Source organism: Nannospalax galili, unplaced genomic scaffold (assembly GCF_000622305.1).
Source record: "Nannospalax galili isolate Female #2095 unplaced genomic scaffold, S.galili_v1.0 scaffold653, whole genome shotgun sequence".
In the NCBI taxonomy this organism is placed as follows: Eukaryota; Metazoa; Chordata; class Mammalia; order Rodentia; family Spalacidae; genus Nannospalax; species Nannospalax galili.
Window position 1 is genome coordinate 2,839,169 of NW_008334077.1, and position 20,531 is coordinate 2,859,699.

General features: G+C 50.5%; 2 protein-coding genes across 5 annotated transcripts in view; both read left to right on the forward strand.

Moving 5' to 3' along the window:
• The first annotated feature begins 75 nt into the window (after positions 1-75).
• Mrpl2 (mitochondrial ribosomal protein L2) lies at positions 76-3,810 on the forward strand. The gene is made up of 7 exons (XM_008829096.3): positions 76-252; positions 1,181-1,349; positions 2,223-2,364; positions 2,477-2,592; positions 2,664-2,774; positions 3,020-3,093; positions 3,562-3,810. Exons 1-7 carry the CDS (start codon positions 157-159, stop codon positions 3,772-3,774), a joined length of 921 nt encoding a protein of 306 aa, XP_008827318.1. The 5' UTR covers positions 76-156; the 3' UTR covers positions 3,775-3,810.
• A 259-nt stretch (positions 3,811-4,069) lies between these two features.
• The window catches only part of Cul7 (cullin 7), an 18,439-nt gene continuing 1,977 nt past the window's right edge, over positions 4,070-20,531 (forward strand). Inside the window, exons 1-22 of one of the 4 annotated variants that reach the window (XM_017797155.2) lie at positions 4,070-4,236; positions 5,211-5,891; positions 6,589-6,740; positions 6,883-7,383; positions 8,142-8,268; positions 8,359-8,555; positions 8,866-9,118; positions 10,848-11,085; positions 11,174-11,279; positions 12,939-13,166; positions 14,141-14,231; positions 14,324-14,495; positions 14,641-14,746; positions 15,054-15,149; positions 15,411-15,586; positions 15,888-16,021; positions 16,244-16,426; positions 16,680-16,786; positions 16,874-17,056; positions 19,368-19,528; positions 19,677-19,893; positions 19,999-20,284. In XM_017797155.2, the coding sequence (XP_017652644.1) occupies positions 5,219-5,891; positions 6,589-6,740; positions 6,883-7,383; positions 8,142-8,268; positions 8,359-8,555; positions 8,866-9,118; positions 10,848-11,085; positions 11,174-11,279; positions 12,939-13,166; positions 14,141-14,231; positions 14,324-14,495; positions 14,641-14,746; positions 15,054-15,149; positions 15,411-15,586; positions 15,888-16,021; positions 16,244-16,426; positions 16,680-16,786; positions 16,874-17,056; positions 19,368-19,528; positions 19,677-19,893; positions 19,999-20,284 (4,387 nt within the window). In that variant the 5' untranslated portion in view covers positions 4,070-4,236; positions 5,211-5,218. The other 3 variants (XM_008829100.3, XM_008829098.3, XM_029561623.1) reach the window with 3 other exon arrangements.

Genomic DNA, 20,531 nt, shown 5'->3' on the forward strand with positions numbered 1-20,531 from the left:
AGAGGAAAGGAAGCTTGTATCACGCCGGGCTCCAGTTGTGTAACAGCCCTACGTCATTGGAAAGCGACGGCGCCGGGGGCGAAACGTCATCTGAGAGCGCCAGGCTCCTGCGTAAAGGTAATGGCACGCTGAGTCCCGAGGATCCTGGCTGCGCCCATGGCCCTGTGCGCGCTGACCCGCTCTCTGGGTTCCCTGAGCCTGGCGCCGCCGGCCGTTACCGCCCGGGTCCCGACTCTGCTCCCTACTGTCCAGGTAATCTGATTTACCTGGGAACTACACTGTTTCTGCTTGGGCTGCTGGGGATGAGAGTCTGGTCAGGAACACGTGACCTTGGATAACCTCTGCTCTCCTTTGTAAGTGTTGCTGTCTCTGAGGGCTGGGTTCACCAGACGAGATCCTGACGTGCAAGTGCTTTCGCAGCTCAGCCGCTGTACAAGTTGCAGTAGTAACGTTTATTGTGTGCATGCGATAAACGAGGCAAAATAGATGTTTTCAAATAAACGAACTCCTTTTGACCGTTCTGTAAGGTAGATATTATTTACATATTGCAGATGAGAAAAGCTGACCTGCAGTCCAAGGTCACGCAGCAGTTGGGACTAGGCAGACTGGCTTTAGAGCTTGGTTTTGTTTTCGTTTTGGTGCTGCCAATTGAATCTAGAGCTTCACTCATGGGAAGCATTCCAGTATCACTGAGCTACACGCCCCACCCCAGAGCCTGTTGCTCTTAACCATTATGATATAAGGATGAGTTATTGCTTAGAGAATGCAGAGCAAGATAACAGTAGGTCCCTTGTGAGCAATGGTGAACCACAGAAAAGAGAAGTTGTCAGTCTTGTGGAAATGCCTGGAAACATAAAAGGCAAAAGGCTCTGGTGCTGATGGTAGTATGTAGATGTATGGAATTTACCATCTCTGGAGAAGGAACTTCTTTAAGGAAGGAAAGCCTTCCTGAGAAGAACTTGAACCAAATTTGGCAGGAGATGTTGAAAGGGAGAACATCCCATTGAAGAAATATTTCAAAGGTGAGAGGACCAATTGCACTGGTATTTGTGCACATTTTAAAAGTTGGAGATTTTGGACAGTGGTCTGGGATGTTCCCAGAAGCGAATGAGGCTATAAGCTAAATTTGGTCTGTGCTTTCTCCTTTGATTCTCTGAATGAGATTGCTCTTTATCCTTAGGTACTGAGCAGTGCCCTCCTTCAACTGCCCTCTGCCTTGGTATTGCCTCTTCACCGCCCAGTGCATACTTCTCTGAACCTTAGTGCCAAGTTTGTGTCCTGGAAGAGTCATACCAAGTACACCATTAGACCAGTGAAGATGAGGAAGTCTGGGGGTCGAGACCACACAGGTGGGAAAAGGGCAAGGGACCTTAAGCAGTAAAGGAGGAGAACAAACTAGGATCCTAGATATATGTAGTTTATAGCACTACTATGTATACATATGTCTTTTTGAGACAGGGTCTCCTTGTAGCTTCAACTGACCTGGAACTTAGTATGTAGACCAAGCTGGCCCTGAAACTCACAGAGATCTGCCTGCCTCTGCCTCCTGAGTACTGGGATTAAAGGTCTGCAACACCACGCCGGATAAAACATTTTAATACGGTAATTTTTTTAAAAAAAGATAATTTTGCCAGGTGTGGTGGCACATGCCTTTAGTCCCACCAGTCAGGAGGTAGATCTGCAACACCAAGCCAGGCAGTATCTTCCCAAATTTTGTAACAATTGTTTTGAGTACAATTTATACTGCTTTTTGTTGTTTTGTTTAAGACAAGCTGTCACTATGTAGCCCAGACTGGCCTGGAACTTGCTGTGTAGACTAAGTTGGTCTAAAACTCACAGAGCTCCTCTTGTGTCTGCCTCTAGAGTGCAGGGATCAGAGGTGTGCATCACCACACCCAGCCCTATATGACTCTCAGTAAACTTACTAAATTCAGTAATTTGAAAAGAATTTATCTGTTTCATGCAATTTTAGTATTGATGTTTTTATCAGGATGCTATGCAAATTTTTACTGTTTTGTTTTTTTCTTGATGCTAGGGATCAAACTTAAAGCCTTAACACTTGCAAGGCAAGCTCTCTACCACTGAGCTACACGCTCAACCCTTTGTCATTTTTTTGTTTGTGCTGTATATAATATTGGCAGATATTGCTGTCTGGCCTAGGCTAGGCCTATTCCCTGAACCATGCTGGCCTGGATCACATCCCTGAACTGTCTTGACCATAGGCCACATCCGAGTGCATGGTATTGGTGGGGGCCACAAGCAGCGTTATCGAATGATTGACTTTCTACGTTTCCGGCCGGAGGAAGAGACCAATCCAGGACCCTTTGAGGAGAAAGTTGTCCTAGTCCGCTATGATCCTTGCAGGCAGGTTTGGGATGTGAGATGATAATGGTATGGTCTGAATTACTGCTGTGGAGCTCCTTAGGAAGCATGGGGCTTCTTGATGGACTGCTCACTTGTCCATCATCCTGAACAGGTCGGCAGACATCGCTCTGGTTGCCGGGGGCAGTCGGAAACGCTGGATCATTGCCACAGAAAACATGCAGGCGGGAAATATAATCCTGAACTCTAACCATATAGGCAGAATGGCAGGTAAGAAGTGGCTGCCAGATGTGTGGGCTAGAGGTTGCAAAGGGTCTAGAGCTGATGAAATTCTCTTTTAGTTGCTGCTCAGGAAGGGGATGCACATCCTCTTGGGGCTCTGCCCGTGGGGACCCTTATCAACAATGTGGAAAGTGAGCCAGGCCGAGGAGCCCAGTATATCCGAGCCGCAGGTATGGCAAAAGAAGCTACCCACATTCCACAATTTGGAAGACCAAGGGGTACCTGAGCTCATAATTCTCCAATCCCTTGGGCCCACATCTGATCATGGAGAGGAAAAAAATATGTGCCTGTGTTTTAACATAAAATATGGCATGGAGCCTTCTGTGTTTGACATGTTCCTGAAGGGCAAGGCAAGAGTGGCATGTGACACACGGCCCTCAATGAAGGATGGCAAAGCTGCTTTTCCCTTCCCCAGGGACATGTGGTGTGCTGCTGAGGAAGGTGAATGGGACGGCCATTATCCAGCTGCCCTCTAAGAGGCAAATGCAGGTGTGTGCAGGCACAGGTGGGCAGAGTCAGTAGGGGAGGAATTTGGGGAATGTACCTCTCTAGCTCTCAAGAGTTTTATGATGCTAGGAAGTGTTTCCAGCTGTTCTGTTCTTTGCCACAGGACTAAGAATACCTTGTCAGGTTGGCAACATAATAAAGTAGAAAGAAGTGCCTTTTCTCAATCGGACATGGTAGTGGCACGTACCTGTAATACCAGCATTCCAAAGGCTGAGGCAGAAGGATCAGGCGTTCAAGACCAGCCTGGATTACATGAGACCCTGTTTCAAAAGATGGGAGTGGGGGAAGGGATCCTTTTTCTCAACTACCCAAGACCTGATAATCTATTTTGTTTCCCCCTCCTCTCCTTTCCTTCACTGAGTGTAAGAAGCTACCCAGAGACACACTGCCAACATCGTCATGCCCGCTCCGTGCTCCCATGGTGCATACTTCTCAGCTTTCTCTTGTCAGGTGCTAGATACGTGCATCGCGACAGTAGGCCGAGTGTCCAACGTTGATCATAACCAGCGGGTCATCGGCAAGGCAGGACGGAACCGATGGCTGGGCAAGAGGCCTAACAGCGGGCTGTGGCAACGCAAGGGCGGTTGGGCCGGCCGCAAGATTCGGCCACTGCCTCCTATGAAGAGTTACGTGAAGCTGCCCTCGGCCGCTGCCCAAAACTGATATCCCTGGACGCTAATAAAATGCCCCTCATTTTTATCTGTAACTGGCTTTTTTTGGGGGGGGGCGGGACACAGACTGACCGTCCGTACGGGGCGTATACAAGTTTAGAGGGAAGGGAGAAAAAGAAAGGATGGGCCGCGGGGGGCGGGGGGGGGGAATAAGTGACCTCCCAGGTCTCCCAGTTCTGGCTTTGGGAAACGGGAAGGCACTTCCGGCGGCAGGAGGGAGGACGAAAAGGAAGAGGAAAGGGCGGCGCACCGCCGAGGTGGCACCCCGCGGCTCCGCCCTGGGGATGACCCTGGGCCCCCAGCTTTCCGCTGGGACTGACGGAAATGAGGGGCGGCTGAGCCCCTGAGGGGCGCGCCCCGAGGCCCAGCGTGGACCGCACTCCGCCCTACTGCAGCAGTCCCGCCTTTGCGCCGGCGCGCTGAGGGCAGCCCAGGCCCCGCCCCCTGGCCAGCGGTGGGTCCTGCAGAGGCACGCCCCCTCCCGCCTCTCCGCCTCGACCCCTTCGGGGGGCCCAGGCAGGGCCCAAACTTCGCCTGCGTCTCCGCCGCCTTCGTATGTGCCGCGTCCCTAGCTCTGCAAAGGACAGGTCTCTCGCCAGGACCCCGGCGGACTTAAGGTGGCCAGAGCCCCGCCGCGGCCCCCTGCCCCTACCCCGGGCCCCCGATCGCCCACGGAGCCTCGCGCTCAGCTCGGGTCCCCCTTTCCCTTCCCGCTTCGGGAGTCTCCTCTTTCGGGCCTACCTCCCCCATCCCTTTCAACCAGGTGCGCGCGTCCCCTGCCTTCCCAGAACTTGGCTCCTATCTACCAAGCCTCGCACCCCTGCACCCATCGGGTCCCTGGTGCACCTCGCCCGGGGTTTCCCCTATTCCCGCGGCCCGGCTGCTGCAGTGGCTCCAATCATGGATGCCTCCATCTTCCCTTCCCTCTTCTCCCAGCCCATCGCTCCTTGCCGATGGCCTCTTGACCACCAGTTCTCACGTCTCTGGGACTCAAAACCCTGTGCTTCAACTTAAGATCGCATCCTTTCACACACGCCAACCAACCACCCAAACAACCCCGTGCCGCCTGCTGCCTGCCCCAGGGCCTTGGGCTTCGTTTGTAGATCCAACCCTGCCCTGCCCCACTGCCCCTCCGGTTGTTCAAACCAATCCACTCCAGGCTGCAAGCCTTGGAGATCTTTCTTTTAGCCCCCTAAATGTTGTTCTCGAAGAATAAACAACCCAGCGTTCCTCTGCCTAGTAGTCTCGGTCCCACCCAGCCTGCAGAAAACCCAGCTTTACTCCACCCAGCCTAACAGCTGTTGCTGCATGTGCTCCCCCAACTTCTGGGCAGTTGCTGCATGTGCTCCCCCAACTTCTGGATGTCCTTGATTTTCTGACCTTCCACTCACTCTAGCTTGCCTGTTTTCTTTTCCTTGTGTGTCCCAGGTGCCAGGATGGTGGGGGAACTACGCTACAGGGAGTTCAGGGTGCCCCTGGGGCCGGGCTTGCATGCCTATCCGGATGAGCTGATCCGCCAGCGAGTGGGCCACGATGGCCACCCTGAGTACCAGATCCGCTGGCTCATCCTCAGGCGCGGAGATGATGAGGAAGGGAGCTCCAGCCAAGTGGACTGCAAGGCTGAGCACATCCTGCTGTGGATGTCTGACAACGAAATCTATGCCAACTGCCACAAGATGCTAGGCGAGGATGGCCACGTCATTGGGCCTTCGAAGGAATCTGCAGAGGCCGGGACCTTGGACAAATCTGTGCTGGGGGAGATGGAAACAGATGTGAAATCCTTGATTCAGAGGGCCCTTCGGCAGCTGAAGGAGTGTGTGGGCACTGTCCCTCCTGCCCCTTTGCTTCACACAGTCCACGTCCTCAGTGCCTATGCCAGCATTGAGCCCCTCACTGGGGTCTTCAAAGACCCAAGAGTCCTAGACTTGCTCATGCACATGTTAAGTAGTTCCGATTATCAGATCCGATGGAGTGCAGGCCGGATGATACAAGCCCTATCCTCCCATGATGCTGGTGAGGGGCAGTTTGGGGAGGAAGGGAAAACAGGAGAGGGTCTGGGTCGGCTCAGGGATTCACAAGACACTGTGGCAGGAGCTTCTGACTTCATCAGTACGTAAATGATTCTGTTTTCTTAAGTTTGGAGAAAAAGCAGGGGAAGGGGTTGAAGATGAGGATGTTTGTGGAAAGAGGAAAGACCAAATTAGGAAAATTTCATATTTATTGTTTTGTTTTATTGTGACGGTTTCCCTGTAGCACCACCTGGCCTGGAACTTACTACATAGACCAGAGTGGCCTCACAGAGATCCACCTGTGTCTGCCTCTCAAGTGCTGCGATTAAAGGCATGCACCACCACACCTGGCAATTGGCTTTATTTTTTAGGATTTTATTTTATTTTTAATTATATGTATATGTGTTTCTTGATATGAGTATGCACATGTGTGTGCAGAGGCCAGAAAGGGGTGTTGGATTCTCTGAAGCTGGAGTTACAGGCGGTTAGGAGCCACCCAACATGGGTGCTGGAAACCCAACTCTGGTCCTCTGCAAGAGCAGTATACACTCTTACAGGCTGAACCATCTCTCCTGCCCCATCCATTGGCTTTTTATGCAAAAGAAGAGCTTAGGGTTTCGACCATTGCAGATTGTGTGTGTATACGATAGTAAACTAGCTTTTGAAGCAAATCAACATTATACCATTCTCACAGAGTGGTGGCAATAAGATTGTTACTGAGTAAATAGAAAATCTAGGAAAGATACCTAGGAAGGGTTGGGTGAGGGAGCTGGTACTGATTGGGGTGTGGGTTCCAGGGACTCGGACCCAGATCCTTCTGACATTGAGCCAACAAGAGGCCATTGAGAAACACCTGGATTTCGACAGCCGCTGTGCCCTGCTAGCACTCTTTGCACAGGCCACTCTCTCTGAACACCCCATGTCATTTGAGGGCATTCAGCTGCCACAGGTATCTTGTGAGGGAATGGGTGGTGGGAGATCAGGACAAGAAAGATTTAAAGACCTGACCCTTGCTTTTGTCATAAAGGACACTGTGGAAAGGGGGGCAAAAGATGAGGCAAGATGGGTGACGGTCATGGTATATCCCACAGGTCCCAGGAAGGCTGCTGTTCTCCCTGGTAAAGCACTATTTGCATGTCACCTTCCTCCTGGATCAGATGAATGGCAGTGCTGGAGAACAAGGAGCCCAGAACAACTCTGTCCCTGAGGAGTTGAATGTGGAGCGGGGCCAGCTGGAGCTGGAATTCAGTATGGCCATGGGCACGCTGATCTCTGAACTGGTGCAGGCCATGCGCTGGGACTGGGCCTCAGGCAGACCAGGGAATTTGGCACGGTCCTCCTCTTCCATCTTCCAGCCTCAGCTTGTAGATGCCAGCTCAGAGTTCCCACACCCCCAGGCCCAGCACTCCTTCAGGAGGTCAAGGAGGTTTCGCCCCCGTACGGAGTTTGCAAGTGGCAATACCTATGCCTTATATGTGCGGGACATGCTGCAGCCAGGGATGAGGGTGCGGATGCTGGAGGATTATGAAGAGATCGCTGCTGGGGATGAAGGTGAATTCCGGCAGAGCAACAATGGTGTACCTCCCGTGCAGGTGAGGGTCACATAAATGGTGGGACACTGTGAAGAGTCTATTCTGGGTGGGGCATAGCTGAGCCTTCTATATAGGGGCCTCTGATTAGCCACACAAGAAGAAAGTTCATATCAAAATGGCAAAGGGGTCAACAATTGAAAGGAGGGACTACTTGGGAGGACTGAGAATATCTGGGTGTAGAAGGTTGAGACCCATGAAGAAAGTGAGCAGGAAGTTGGGCTGCTCAAGGCCAGGTGGAAGCATAAAGTCATTCACCATCAAAGATAAGAGTTGCACACACCTTTAGTCCCAGCACTTGGGAGGCAGAGGCAAGTGGATCTCTGTGAGTTCAAGGTCAGCCTGGTCTACATAGTGAGTTCAGCCCAGCTGGGACTACAGGAAGACCCTGTCTCAAAACAAAAAACAAAAGATAGAATAAGAAGAGCCAGGTGTAACAGCCCATACCTGTTATCCCAGACAGGTGGGTGGGCAAGGCAGAAGGATCAAGGCCAGCCTTGGCTACATAAGTTTGAGGCCAGCCTGTGCTACATAAGATTGTCTCAAATGGAAAAAATAAAACAAAAATAGAATGGAGGGAGAGGAGAGGTAGAGCCCATTGCAGAAGAGAAAGGTGTCCTTTGAGTGTCTATCTATATATACTAGTGTTTGGCCCTTCAGAGGCAGTCATAATATGGGCTGTGAGCCCTCATCATTGGGTCATAGCCAGTCATGAGTGAGTTCTCCCTCCCCCTTCCCTCTTGTTTTTCCCCATTCTTCAGGTGTTCTGGGAGTCAACAGGCCGTACCTACTGGGTACACTGGCACATGCTAGAGATCTTGGGCTTTGAGGAGGACATTGAGGCTGATGAGTACCAGGGAGCAGGGCTCAGTGGAGCCTGGGGTGGAGGTAAACTCTGGGAGGAAATGGGTCAGCTCTGAGCAGAGGTCTAGCAGGGTGGGCAGTGACATGGCTGTGTGCCATGGCCCATTTCCACAGCCCCACCCTCCTGGCGCTGGAAGCCCTTGACTGAACTCTACGCTGTGCCATATGTGGTGCCTGAGGAGGAAGACACTGAAGAGAGTGAACATCTGGCCCAGGCTGAGTGGTGGGAGCTCTTCTTCTTCATCAAGAAGCTAGATAGATCAGACCACCAGCAGGTTGTGCAGATCCTGCAGGAAAACCTGGATGGGGAGGTACACTCATCAGAGGTGCCACCAGCACCTCTGGGCCCTTGATAAGTGTGTGGAAGGCTTGGGTGAGGGAGTAGAGGTCAGCTACCCTCAGTGCCCTACAGAGGAGGGGTCTGGAATGTTCACAGATCAGGTGTTGGTGGGCTGTGTGGGAGGAGTGGGCTGCCAGTTATGAGCGGTTTGGGGTAGAGGATGCGTGTGTGTGTGTGTGTGTGTGTGTGTGTGTGTGTGTAGGGAGATCCCTACCTCTACTATGTGTCTTGGAGTGCATCTGTCCATACAGCTGCCTACAGTGTGAGTTTCTCCCCAATAGCACATTCTGAATGATGAAATCCTGCCTTATCTGACCGTACCCATTGAGTTGGCCCAGGACCTGCTGGTGGCTCTCCCTCAGCGACTTGATGACAGTGCCCTTAGGGACCTGTTCAACTGCTATGTCTACAGGAAGTATGGGCCTGAGGCCCTAGCAGGGCAGCTGGCCTACCCATCCCTTCTAGACGCCCAGCAAGATGTATTCCTGTTCAAACCCCAGCCCCAGGAATCAGAAGATGCAGCCAGAGTGGAAGGTATGGGTGCCCTGCAGCCAGAAGCTGAGAGACCTGCCTTTGTGTTTCTACTAACTGTGGTGCCATCTTTACTGGAAGAGATGATACCTTAATCAAAATCCAAAACTTAAAGAATAAAGGAGGAAAGCTAGGTGTGGTGGTATGTGTCTGTAATCTCAGCTACTGAGGATGCTGAGGCAGGATAATTGCTTGAGTTTAGAAGTTCCATGGAGGCCAGAAGAGGGCATCGTATCCCCTGGAACTGGAGTTACAGAGGATTATTAGCCACCATGTGGATGCTGGGAACCAAACTTGGATGTTCTGCAAGAGCAACCAGTGCTCTTAACCAATGAGCCACCTCTCCAGCCCCTATTTTTATTTTTATTGTATGTGTATGACTGTTTTGCATGCATGGATGTTAAGTATACTATGTTTATGCAATGTCCACAGAGCCTAGAAGAGGGCATTGGATCCCCTTCAACTGGAGTTAGGGATGGTTTTTGACTGCCATGTGGGTGTTGGGAATGCATCTGCAGTTCTCTGGAAGAGCAGTTAGTGTTGTTAACCACTGAGCCATCTTTCCAGCCCTTTTTTTCTCATTTTTTTGAGGCAATTTCTTGCTGGCTTAGAACTTGCCAAATAGGCTAGGCTGGCTGGCCAGAAGACTCCAGGGACCTGCTTTTCTCTCTACCTCTGCAGCACTGGGATTACAAACATGCATCTCTATGTCCAATTTTGTTACTGTTTTTAAAGATTATATTTTTATTTTTTAGTTATCTGTATGTGTGATTATGTGTATGTGTGTATGACTGTTTTGGAGTATGTGCACTTGAATGCAGAGCCCAAGGAGGTATCAGATCCTCTGGAGCTGGAGTTATAGGTAGACAAATGTGGGTGCTGGGAACTGAACTCAAGTCCTCTGGCAGTACATGCTCTTAACCATTGAGCCATCTTTCTAGCTGTCTAGCTTTTTAAAATACTTTTTTTTTTTTTTTTTTTTTTTTTTTTTTTTTTTTTTTTTTTTTTTTTTGGTCTTTCTGAGACAGGGTCTCCCAAGCCCCAGCTGTCCTGGAACTGTCTTTTTGAGACAGGGTCTCCCTGTAGCCCCAGTTGGCCTGGAACTCACTATGTAGACCAGGCTGGCCTTGAACTCACAGAGATCTGCCTGCCTCTGCCTCCCAAATGCTAGGATTAAAAGCATGTGCCACCACGCCCAGCTAAAATACATTTATTTAATGTGTGTATGCACATGCATGTGCATGCACACAGCAGTCAGAGGATAATTTGTGGAAATTTATTCTCCTTTCACTGTCGGAGGTCCAGGGACGGAACTCAGGTTGTCAGGTTTGGCAGTAAGTGCCTTTACCCATTGAGCCATCTCACTGACCCTGTCCAGCTCTTTTTTAATGTGGAGTCTGGGGAATTGAACTTAGGTACAAGCACTTTACCTCCTGAGCTCTCTCCCCAGGCTTGCTACTTAGTTATTTTAGGAATAGAAAGCCACAAACCTATTTTCAAATTGTATTAAGAGGTGCTATAAGCTCACAACTAACTTTTAGGAGTCTGTGTGTGGGCACCCATACCATGCTGTGTGTGTGGAAATCAGATGACAACTTACAGAAGTCAATTCTCCCCTTCCACCATGGGTCCTGGGGGTTGAACTCATGTCCTCAGACTTGGCAGCAAGTGCCTTTACCTGCTGAGCTATCGTGCCAGTCTAACAATTCTTACTATACCCTTGTTTTTACAGCAAAAGAACGCCCATCTCAGAGTGCCAGCCCTGCCTTGCAGCAACTGGTGGATGGTTTGGGTCCATCTGGGAAGCTCCTTGTGGATCTGGAGCAAGCTCTCAGCTCTGTGGTGCCCCAGGAAAGTGAGGTCAAGCAATGCATGCTGCAGCTCCAGAGGCAGCCCCAACCCTTCCTCACACTGATGCAGAGCCTGGATACTCCAGCCACTAACAAAGCCCTACATCTGACTGTGCTGAGGTAATAGAGAAGTGAGGGGCACGGCTGGGCACAGGGGGCCTCGAGGCAGCAGTACACTGTACATCTCTCTGCCTTTCCTCCCTCCCAGAATCCTGAAGCAGCTGGTGGACTATCCCGAGGCGTTGCTGCTACCTTGGCATGAAGCCATGGATGCATGCATGACCTGCCTACGGTCTCCTAATACTGACCGAGAGGTACCCCTGTCCCACTCTGGGGAGATGCTGGGAGGGGGAGGACACAAGGCAGCCACTGGTGAGGCAAACCCCCTGGGCAAGGCTTGAAGGGCACGATGGAGCCTTTGTGCTCTTGGTTAAGTTTTTCTTTTAAAATTGAATTTTTTTTTCAATAGGTCATACATTCATAAGGTTCACAAATCAAAATGATACAACCAGATATGCATTGAGAATTCTGGCTCCCACCTGATTTCTGTTCTCTCAGTGTTCTCCCTACATCACTCATATTAATTCAAATATGTGTCCTGTGTTTTCTCATGCAAATAGGAGCAAGAACTCCTTTTTTGGCTGGGTCTTTAAGAGGAAGGGGCATGAGGAAGGCAGAATCCCCCAGAGAAGCTCCAGGAGGTCTGGGTGCAGAAGGCCTCAAGAAGAGTCAGAGGGGGCTAGAGAGAAGGCTCAGTGGTTATGAGCACTGACTGCTCTTGCAGAGGACCCGGGTTCGATTCCCAGGATCCACATGGCAGCTAACAACTATCTCTAACTCCAGTTTTAAGGGATTCAACGCCCTCTTCTGACCTCTGCAGGCATTGCATGACACTAGTGCACTTACATACATGCAGGCAATACACTCATACATAAAAAAGAAAAATAATAAAGTACTTTTTTAAAAAAGAAGCTAGGTATGGTAGCGCACGCCTTTAATCCCTGCACTTGGGAGGCAGAGGCAGGCAGATCTCTGTGAGTTCGAGGCCAGCCTGGTCTACATAGCGAGTTCCAGGTCAGCTGGGGCTACAGGGAGACCCTGTCACAAAAAAAAAAAAAAAAAAAAAAGGTTGGAGCTGGAGAGATGGCTCAGCAGTTAAGAACACTGGTTGTTCTTGAAGAAGACCTGGGTTTGAATCCCAACACCCACATGGCAACTAACAACTGTCCGTAACTCCAGTTCCAGGGGATTTGATGGCTTCTTCTGTCCTCTGCGGGCATTGCATGACACGGGTGCACTTACCTACGTGCAGGCAATACACACATATACATGAAATAAAAGTAATAAATAAAATATTTTTTAAAAAAGAGGGGTCTGGCTGGGCATGGTGGTACACACCTTAAATCTCAGCACTCAGAGCTCTGTGAGTTCAAGACCAGCCTGGTCTATAGGTGATAGTGAGTTCCAGGCCAGCTGGGGCTACAAGAAGACCCTGTCTCAAAAAGATCCCCCCCCAAAAAAGGAGGGTCAGAAAACTGACCTTTGTGTGTCACAGAGATTTGAGTTTCCAAGCTGGACTCACTGAGGGTTCATAGACAAATTCAGGCCTTCTCCATTCCCTCCCAACCTTCCAAGTGTCTATACTGGGAACCTGAGCATCACAAAGCCAACTGGCAACTAGTCTCAGGACAGCTGGGCCTACATGAGAAAACTCCGTGTTGCTCTCTGCACCTGTTCCCAACATGCTCAGTGGCCAGAAAGCTCAAGGGGCAGGAAGGGCTCCTCCCTTTTGGCTTGTTTTTGGTTATCTAACTCCACCTGGCTTTTATATCTCTCTCATTCTTGTCATTTTCCTTCCTCACTCTGTCTTGATCACTGCAGCACACCCAGCACGTAGCACATAGTGGGTATATACCACTGCAGGTGTCCATGCCTGTCCCCTCTATTCACTGCCCCCTGATGTCCCCTTCTAGGTGCTCCAGGAACTGATTTTCTTCCTGCACCACCTGACCTCCACAAGCAGGGACTATGCTGTGATACTAAACCAGCTGGGAGCCCGAGATGCCATCTCTAAGGCCCTGGAAAAGCACATGGGGAAGCTTGAGTTGGCTCAGGAGCTTCGGGACATGGTGTTCAAGTGTGAGAAGCACGCCCATCTCTACAGGAAGCTCACCACCAACATCCTAAGTGGCTGCATCCAGGTTAGGAAGAAGGGCATGGTGAAGCCTGGGGATTTTAATCCCAGCACTTGGGAGGCAGAGGCAGGTGGATCTCTGTGAGATGGAGGCCAATCTGATCTACATAATGAGTTCCAAGCCTACTGTAGCTACAGGGAGACCCTGTCTTAAAAAAAAAAAAAACAACCAGGCGTGGTGGTGCCTGTCTTTAATCCCAGCACTCGGGAGGCAGAGGCAGGTGGATCTCTGTGAGTTCGAGACCAGCCTGGTCTACATAATGAGTTCCAGGTCAGCTGGGGCTACAAGGACACCCTGAAAAACAACAGTAACTACACACACACACACACACACACACACACACACACACACAAAGGGATTAGAGAGATGGCTCAGTGGTTAAGACCACTGGCTACTCTTGCAGAGGACCTGGGTTTGATTCCCAGCACCCACGTGGTAACTGATAATCATCCAGTTGCAAGGGATCTGATGCCCCTTTTGACCTCCATGGGCATGCAATTGACACGGGTGTACTTACACACATGCGTGCAATATACTCATATACATAAAAGAAACTAGTAAATAAAAAATATATATTAAGAGTCTAGAGAGATGGCTCAGAGGTTAAGAACACTGGTTGTTCTTTCAGAAGACCCAGGTCCGAATCCCAGCATCCACGTGGCAGCTAACAACTGTCCGTAACTCCAGTCCCAGGGGATCCGACAGCCTCTTCTGACCTCCGTGGGCATTGCAGGACACAGGTGCACTTACCTACATGCAGGCAATACACGCATACACATAAAATCAAAAAATAAATAAAATTTATATATATATTTTTTAAATATGGAACCCAAGCAGTTGCAGGGGAAGAAGATACATTCCTGAAGTTGGGAATGTAGGTGACTGAGGTGAGCCTGCTCTCCACTGTTTGACCTCCATGTGTGCTGTCATGCAACTCTGATCTTCCCTGCACTCTCCTTTCTCTGATGTTCTGGCTGCAGATGGTGCTGGGCCAGATTGAAGATCACAGAAGAACCCATCGGCCCATCCAAATCCCTTTCTTTGATGTGTTCCTCAGATATCTGTGCCAGGGTTAGTGCCTATCCCCCAACTTCTCAGCATCACCCATTTTCCCCTCTACACCTACCTGGTTGTGACCGCCAGCCCTTCCCACTTTTCCCCAGGCCCCAGCGCAGAAGTGAAGGAGGACAAGTGCTGGGAGAAGGTAGAGGTGTCGTCCAACCCACATCGGGCCAGCAAACTGATAGATCGCAACCCCAAGACCTACTGGGAGTCCAGTGGCAGTGCTGGGTCCCACTCCATCACCTTGCACATGCGTCAGGGTGTCCTCATCAGGTAATGCACTCCTCTTCGTACACTCGGCCACATATCTATGCTTTCTCGTGTTTGTCTTGCTGGAAGCACCACACCTCTATCATCTGGCAGTGTGCATGGCAATGACAGGTTCCAGTTCCCGTTGGCTCTTCTTCCTCACTCCCAGGCAGCTGACTCTGCTGGTGGCTGGTGAAGACGCAAGCTACATGCCAGCACGGGTGGTGGTGTGTGGGGGCGAAAGCACCAGCTCCATCAACACAGAACTCAACTCGGTAGGGACCCCTGTGCCATTAGGGGATCATTAGGGATCCCTTTGTAGGATCTATACTCTAGCCCCACCCTAAACTCATAACCTACCCAACCTGAGTGCTCCAGAAACTAGAGTCCTTTATCCCTGTGCCTATGTGATGGTTATCAGGCTTGAAGCAGTGGGGGCGGCACCAGGGCCCCTTTGTCAGAAGGTCTGTGTCCCTGGGGTGGAGAGAGAGCAACTTGGCAAGGGGGTTGAAGATGATAAGGTTACCCTTAGCAGCCCTAGCCACACGGGTGGAGGTGACAGCCCTCTTTCTCCCTTGCCAGGTGAATGTGATGCCATGTGCCAGCCGGGTGATCCTCCTGGAGAACCTCACCCACTTTTGGCCCATCATCCAGATTCGCATAAAGCGCTGCCAGCAGGTGTGGCTTGGGTGCGAGGTGCGGCTCCTTTGTACAGGTCTCTGAGCCCCGCACTTCTCTTGTGTATAGTGGTGGGATGAAACCCAGGGAAGACTACTACATGCTAAGTAAGGGCTCTATCCCAGCGCCCCTGAGCCCTGACACCTTTGCACATCTTGAGCCTGGGTCTATGGCAGCTCCAGAGCCGAGGCTCAAGAAGAGCATAACCGACCACAGGACCCTAGGAGGCTGTGGGACAAACACGGTCCATTTGTGTAACAGGGCGGCATTGACACACGCATTAGGGGACTGGAGGTCCTGGGCCCCAAGCCTACCTTCTGGCCAGTGTTCCGGGAGCAGCTGTGTCGACACACACGCCTCTTCTACATGGTTCGGGCTCAAGCCTGGAGCCAGGACATAGCAGAGGACCGAAGGAGCCTCCTGCACCTGAGTTCTAGGTCTGTGAGAGCTTACCTCGTGTGTGTGCCTGTGTGGAAGGTCAGGTTATGACAAATGAATTGTGGGTGGGGTACTCAAAAGGCATGAAATGGGATTTCATAGGGTTTGGAGAAGGTTTTGAACATTCTGAAGTGTGGGGATGAAAAGATAAGAGATTTCCCCAAGTGCTGGGAATGGAGTTTGCCAGTTAGCTCAGGTCTCTTCTGAAAGACTGAGTGGGAAAGCACTGGACTTTGTGCTAGGATGCACACTGAGCTATGTAAACCTTGAGCCCTGACACCTCCTTCTCCTTTTCCTCAGACTCAACGGGGCTCTGCGCCAGGAGCAGAATTTTGCTGACCACTTCCTCCCTGATGATGAGGCTGCCCAAGCACTGGGCAAGACCTGCTGGGAGGCGCTGGTCAGCCCCCTGGTGCAGAACATCACCTCTCCCGGTAACCACTCCCACACCTGGCCCCATCCATCAGGTCCTTCTTGCTCCAGACACATCTGGGTTCTGCTCTTGGCGCTTTGGTGCCTGTGTTCATCACCCGAGTCCCCTCCTCCTAGTCTCTCCTCCTCATTCCCTATAATTGCTCTTTCCTATCCTCTGGTTTAGCTCAACTTCTCCACTTCCCTGGAGACAAGCCACTTGGTTTGTTTTTCTCAACCACCAGATGAAGATGGCACAAGCTCCCTCGGCTGGCTGCTGGATCAGTATCTGGAGTGCCGGGAGGCTGCCCACAACCCTCAGAGCCGTGCTGCAGCTTTCTCCTCACGGGTGCGCTGCCTCACCCACCTGCTGGTGCATGTGGAGCCCTGTGAGGCAGCACCTCCCATGGTGGCCATCCCACAACCCAGTGAGTACTGGGGATTCCAGCAGGGGCTCTGCTTAGGAGCGATTCCCTGGGTCTCCCAGTTGATGAGCTCCAGGCTTCTGTCCCTCCTCATCCTCCTCTCACTATGTGTGCTCAGCCTGTTCATCTTCTGGTTTGTTCACTCCATCCAGGAACATCACTTTGAGGGACAATGTGTTGGGGAAGCCTTCAGGACTTGATCTTGGGGAGCTAAGGAACTGTACCTCTTTGCCTCTGTCACTTGCTGTCTTTACAGAGGGCAGAAACAGAAGCCACGACTGGAGCTCCTTGGCTACCCGGGGCCTTCCAAGTAGCATCATGAGGAACCTGACCCGCTGTTGGCAGACTGTGGTAGAGGAGCAGGTGGGCAGGAGCAGGTGTCAGGGGTTACGGGGTGCTGTGATGGTGCCATATTGGCTCCCCCTTCATACTCCTGTCCCTTCTTTTCAGGTGAACAACTTTCTGACGTCATCCTGGCACGATGATGACTTTGTGCCACGCTATTGCGAACATTTTTATAACCTGCAGAAGTCGAGCTCTGAGCTGTTTGGTCCACGAGCTGCCTTCTTGCTGGCCATGCAAAATGGCTGTGCTGATGCCTTGCTGAGGCTCCCTTTTCTCAGAGTAGCCCACGTAAGCCCCTTTCTATACCTCACCTGGTCCTCTCCCTGTAAACTCCTGCCTCCCCATGGAACACCTCAGTCCTCAGTCTATGATGAATAGGCACTTGTATGTAGCCATATTATTGAAAAATGGAAGAAAATCATTATATGCAACATGCTAGTCTAATATATATTTATATTATATAAATTCTATGACTATGCATGGTTTATCTGTTTGCTTACAAGCAACTATACTGCTTTTTCTACTTCCTTTTTTATTTATTTTTATTTATTGATTTATTTGAGACAGGGTCTCTCTGTAGACCTAGCTGGCCTGGAGCTCGCTTTGTACACCAGGCTGACTTCAGTCTCACAGAGATCTATCTGCCTGCCTCCACCTCCCGAGTGCTGAGATTATAGACATGAGCCACTATTCCCGGCTTAAGATTTACTTTTAATTTTGCACACATATCTGTGTGTGTCTATGTGTGAGAGGCTGTGCATGTGAGTGCAGGTGCCTGTGGAGGCCAGAAGAGAATGTCAGATACCTGGGATCTAGAATCACCACTGATGTGCTGCCCAGTGTGGGTGCTACCACTGTACTCTAGTCCTCTATAAGAGCAGTACTTGCCTTTAATCGCTGAGCCATCCGGCTTTGTTTTTTTTCTTTTTTCTCAAAGATAATATTTTAGTTGATCACTAGTGTTAGCAAAATGGTATTTTTTAAATTTATTATTTATTGTGTTTATGTTGTGTTATTGTTTTTATGTTGTGTGTTTGAGTGTTTTGCCTGCATGTATGTAAGTACTTCCATGTCATGCAATGCCCACAGAGATCAGAAGAGAGCACTGGATTCCCCTGGAACTGGAGTTATGGATAGTTGTTAGCCACTATGTGGGTGCTGGGAATCGAACCCAGGTCCTTTGCAAGAACAGCCAGTGCTCTTAACCACTGAACCATCTCTCCAGCCTGAGTTTTTAGTTTTGAGACAGGGTCTCACTATGTAGCCCTGGCTGGTCTGAAACTCACTATGTAGACCAAGCTAGTGTCAAACTCAGACATCTGCCTGCCTCTGCCTCCAAAGTCCTGGGAGCAAAATGATACTGATTTTTATGGGCTGATATTTCCTGTATGGTTTTGTTATGACATTGGGGATCAAAGCCAGGTCCTTCTTCATGATTGGCAAGTGTTATACCTCAGAGCAATATCCCTAGCCTCCTCCCTCTTTTCTTTTTTAATATTTTATTATTTTTATTTTTTGTGTATGAGTGTTTGCGGGTATGGAAATGTACCCATGTTGTGCAATGCCAGTGGAGGTTCGAAGAGGGTGCCGGGTTCCCCTGGAATTGGAGTTAGGGATGTTTGTTAGCCACCATATGGGTGCTGGGACCTGAACCTGGGTCCTCTGCAAGAGCAGCAGTGCTCTTAACTGCTGTGTCATCTATCCCTACCCCCAGTTTTCTTTTGACTGTTATATTAGATTTTTTTCAGTGTTCCTATTTGTCCTCCTTTGTAAATGTATTCATGCCACCTAGTGGATATGCTATGATTTACTTCATTATTCACATTCTTGAATTTATTACATTGATTTATTTCATATGTATATGTGTATGGAGGTCAGGAGACAACTTGAGTGAGTAGATTCTCTCTATCGACCATGTGGGTTCTGACAATCAAACTCAACTGCCCTTACCTGCTGAGCAATCTCTCTAGCCCATCACTATTCCCATCCTTAAAACAAGAGCCGGAGAGATGGCACAGCTGTTGAGAGATCTCTCTGTGCTTCCTGCTCTTCCACAGGATCCGAGTTTGGTTCCCAGACCCCATCTTTTTTTTTTTTTTTTTTTTTTTTTTGGTCTTTTTGAGACAGGGTCTCCCTGTAGCCCCAGCTGTCCTGGAACTCACTATGTAGACCAGACTGGCCTTGAACTCACAGAGATCTGCCTGCCTCTGCCTCCCCAGTGCTGGGATTAAAGGTGTGGGCCACCACACCCAGCTCCATCTTTCTTTTATTAGACAGGTTCTCATGTAGCCCAGGCTGATCTAACTGGATATGTAGCTGAGGATGGCCTGGAATTCCTGCTTCTCCTGCCTCCATCAGGGATAATAGATGTATGCCAGTATGAAAGTGCTTGTCAAGCTGAGGCTTAGCTCACTGGTAGCATGTGTGCTTACTAGTGTGCTCTGGGTCTTGTTTTGATCCCCAATACCCCCTAAAAGAAGGATGGTGAGGCTGACCAGTTAATGGAGCTCCCGCCATTCATGCCCACATTCTCTGTCCTCACTGTCAGACTCACCTGCTCTACTAGCTCAGTTGTGCTTTTCTTGTGCTCCCCACTCAGGTGACTGAGCAGTTTGCCCGGCACATTGACCAGCGGATCCAGGGCAGTCGAATGGGTGGAGCCCGGGGGCTGGAGATGCTGGCACAATTGCAGAGATGCTTGGAATCAGTCCTAATTTTCTCTGGCCTGGAGATAGCCACCACCTTTGAGCACTACTACCAGTGAGTGTAGCTCTGTCGAGTAGGAGATGGGGTAGGCTGACTGGCAGGGCCTGAGTCTGAGATACAGGCAGGCCAGTGCCCTGGAGTGAAGAGTTTGGGCCGAGCTGGCCCAGAAACTGAGACCTGGCCCGGGCTGTGTTTGCTGCAGGCATTACATGTCTGACCGTCTCCTGGGCGTAGGCACAAGCTGGCTAGAGGGGGCTGTGCTGGAGCAGATTGGTCCCTGTTTCCCAAACCGGCTCCCCCAGCAGATGCTACGGAGCCTGAGCACCTCAGAGGAGCTGCAGCGCCAGTTCCATGTTAACCAGCTCCAGCGGCTCGATCAGGAACTCCTGAAGCTGGAGGACACAGAGAAGAAAATACAGGTGGGCCCTAGGGAAGGGATGAGCAGGTGAGAAAGTAGAAAGGAGGGGAAGCATGGAGCAAGCAGGAGGAGGCCCTCGGCATTTGGGACCTCTGTCCCCTTTCAGGTAGGTCATGAGGAGGACAATGGCATGGAGCATGAGAGGAAGGAGGAGGACATTGGGGCGGCAGCAGCCATGGCTATAGCAGGAGAGGAGGACTACGAAGAGGAGGAGGAGGAAGAGGAGGAGGAGGACCTCTACTATGAAGGGACAATATCAGAAGTATCTGTGCTTGTCTTATCTCCACGCTACTGGCCTGTCTCTTCCATCTGCCACATGCTGAACCCCACAACCTGCCTGCCCTCCAACCTGAGGGACACCTTGAACTGCTACTCTAACTTCTACAGCAAGAGTAAGTGGCTTAGCAGAGGGACTGGGGCTTGGGGACAGGGTACTAGGAAAGGGACCTGGAATTTGGGTAGATGTTGAGGTTGGGAGCCTAGATGGCCACAAACATGATCTTTAAAGATAAGACTTCTTGCCGGGCATGGTGGCGCACACCTTTTTTCCCAGCACTCGGGAGACAGAGGCAGGCGGATCCCTGTGAATTCAAGGCCAGCCTGGTCTACATAGTGAGTTCCAGGACAGCTGGGGCTACA

Coding starts and splice junctions, on each gene's coding strand:
- Mrpl2 (XM_008829096.3), top strand. CDS start 157: ATGGCCCTGTGCGCGCTGACCCGCTCTCTGGGTTCCCTGAGCCTGGCG. Junction 2,365..2,476: donor GTCCGCTATGATCCTTGCAG/GCAGGTTTGGGA, acceptor CATCCTGAACAG/GTCGGCAGACATCGCTCTGG. Junction 3,094..3,561: donor CCTCTAAGAGGCAAATGCAG/GTGTGTGCAGGC, acceptor TTCTCTTGTCAG/GTGCTAGATACGTGCATCGC.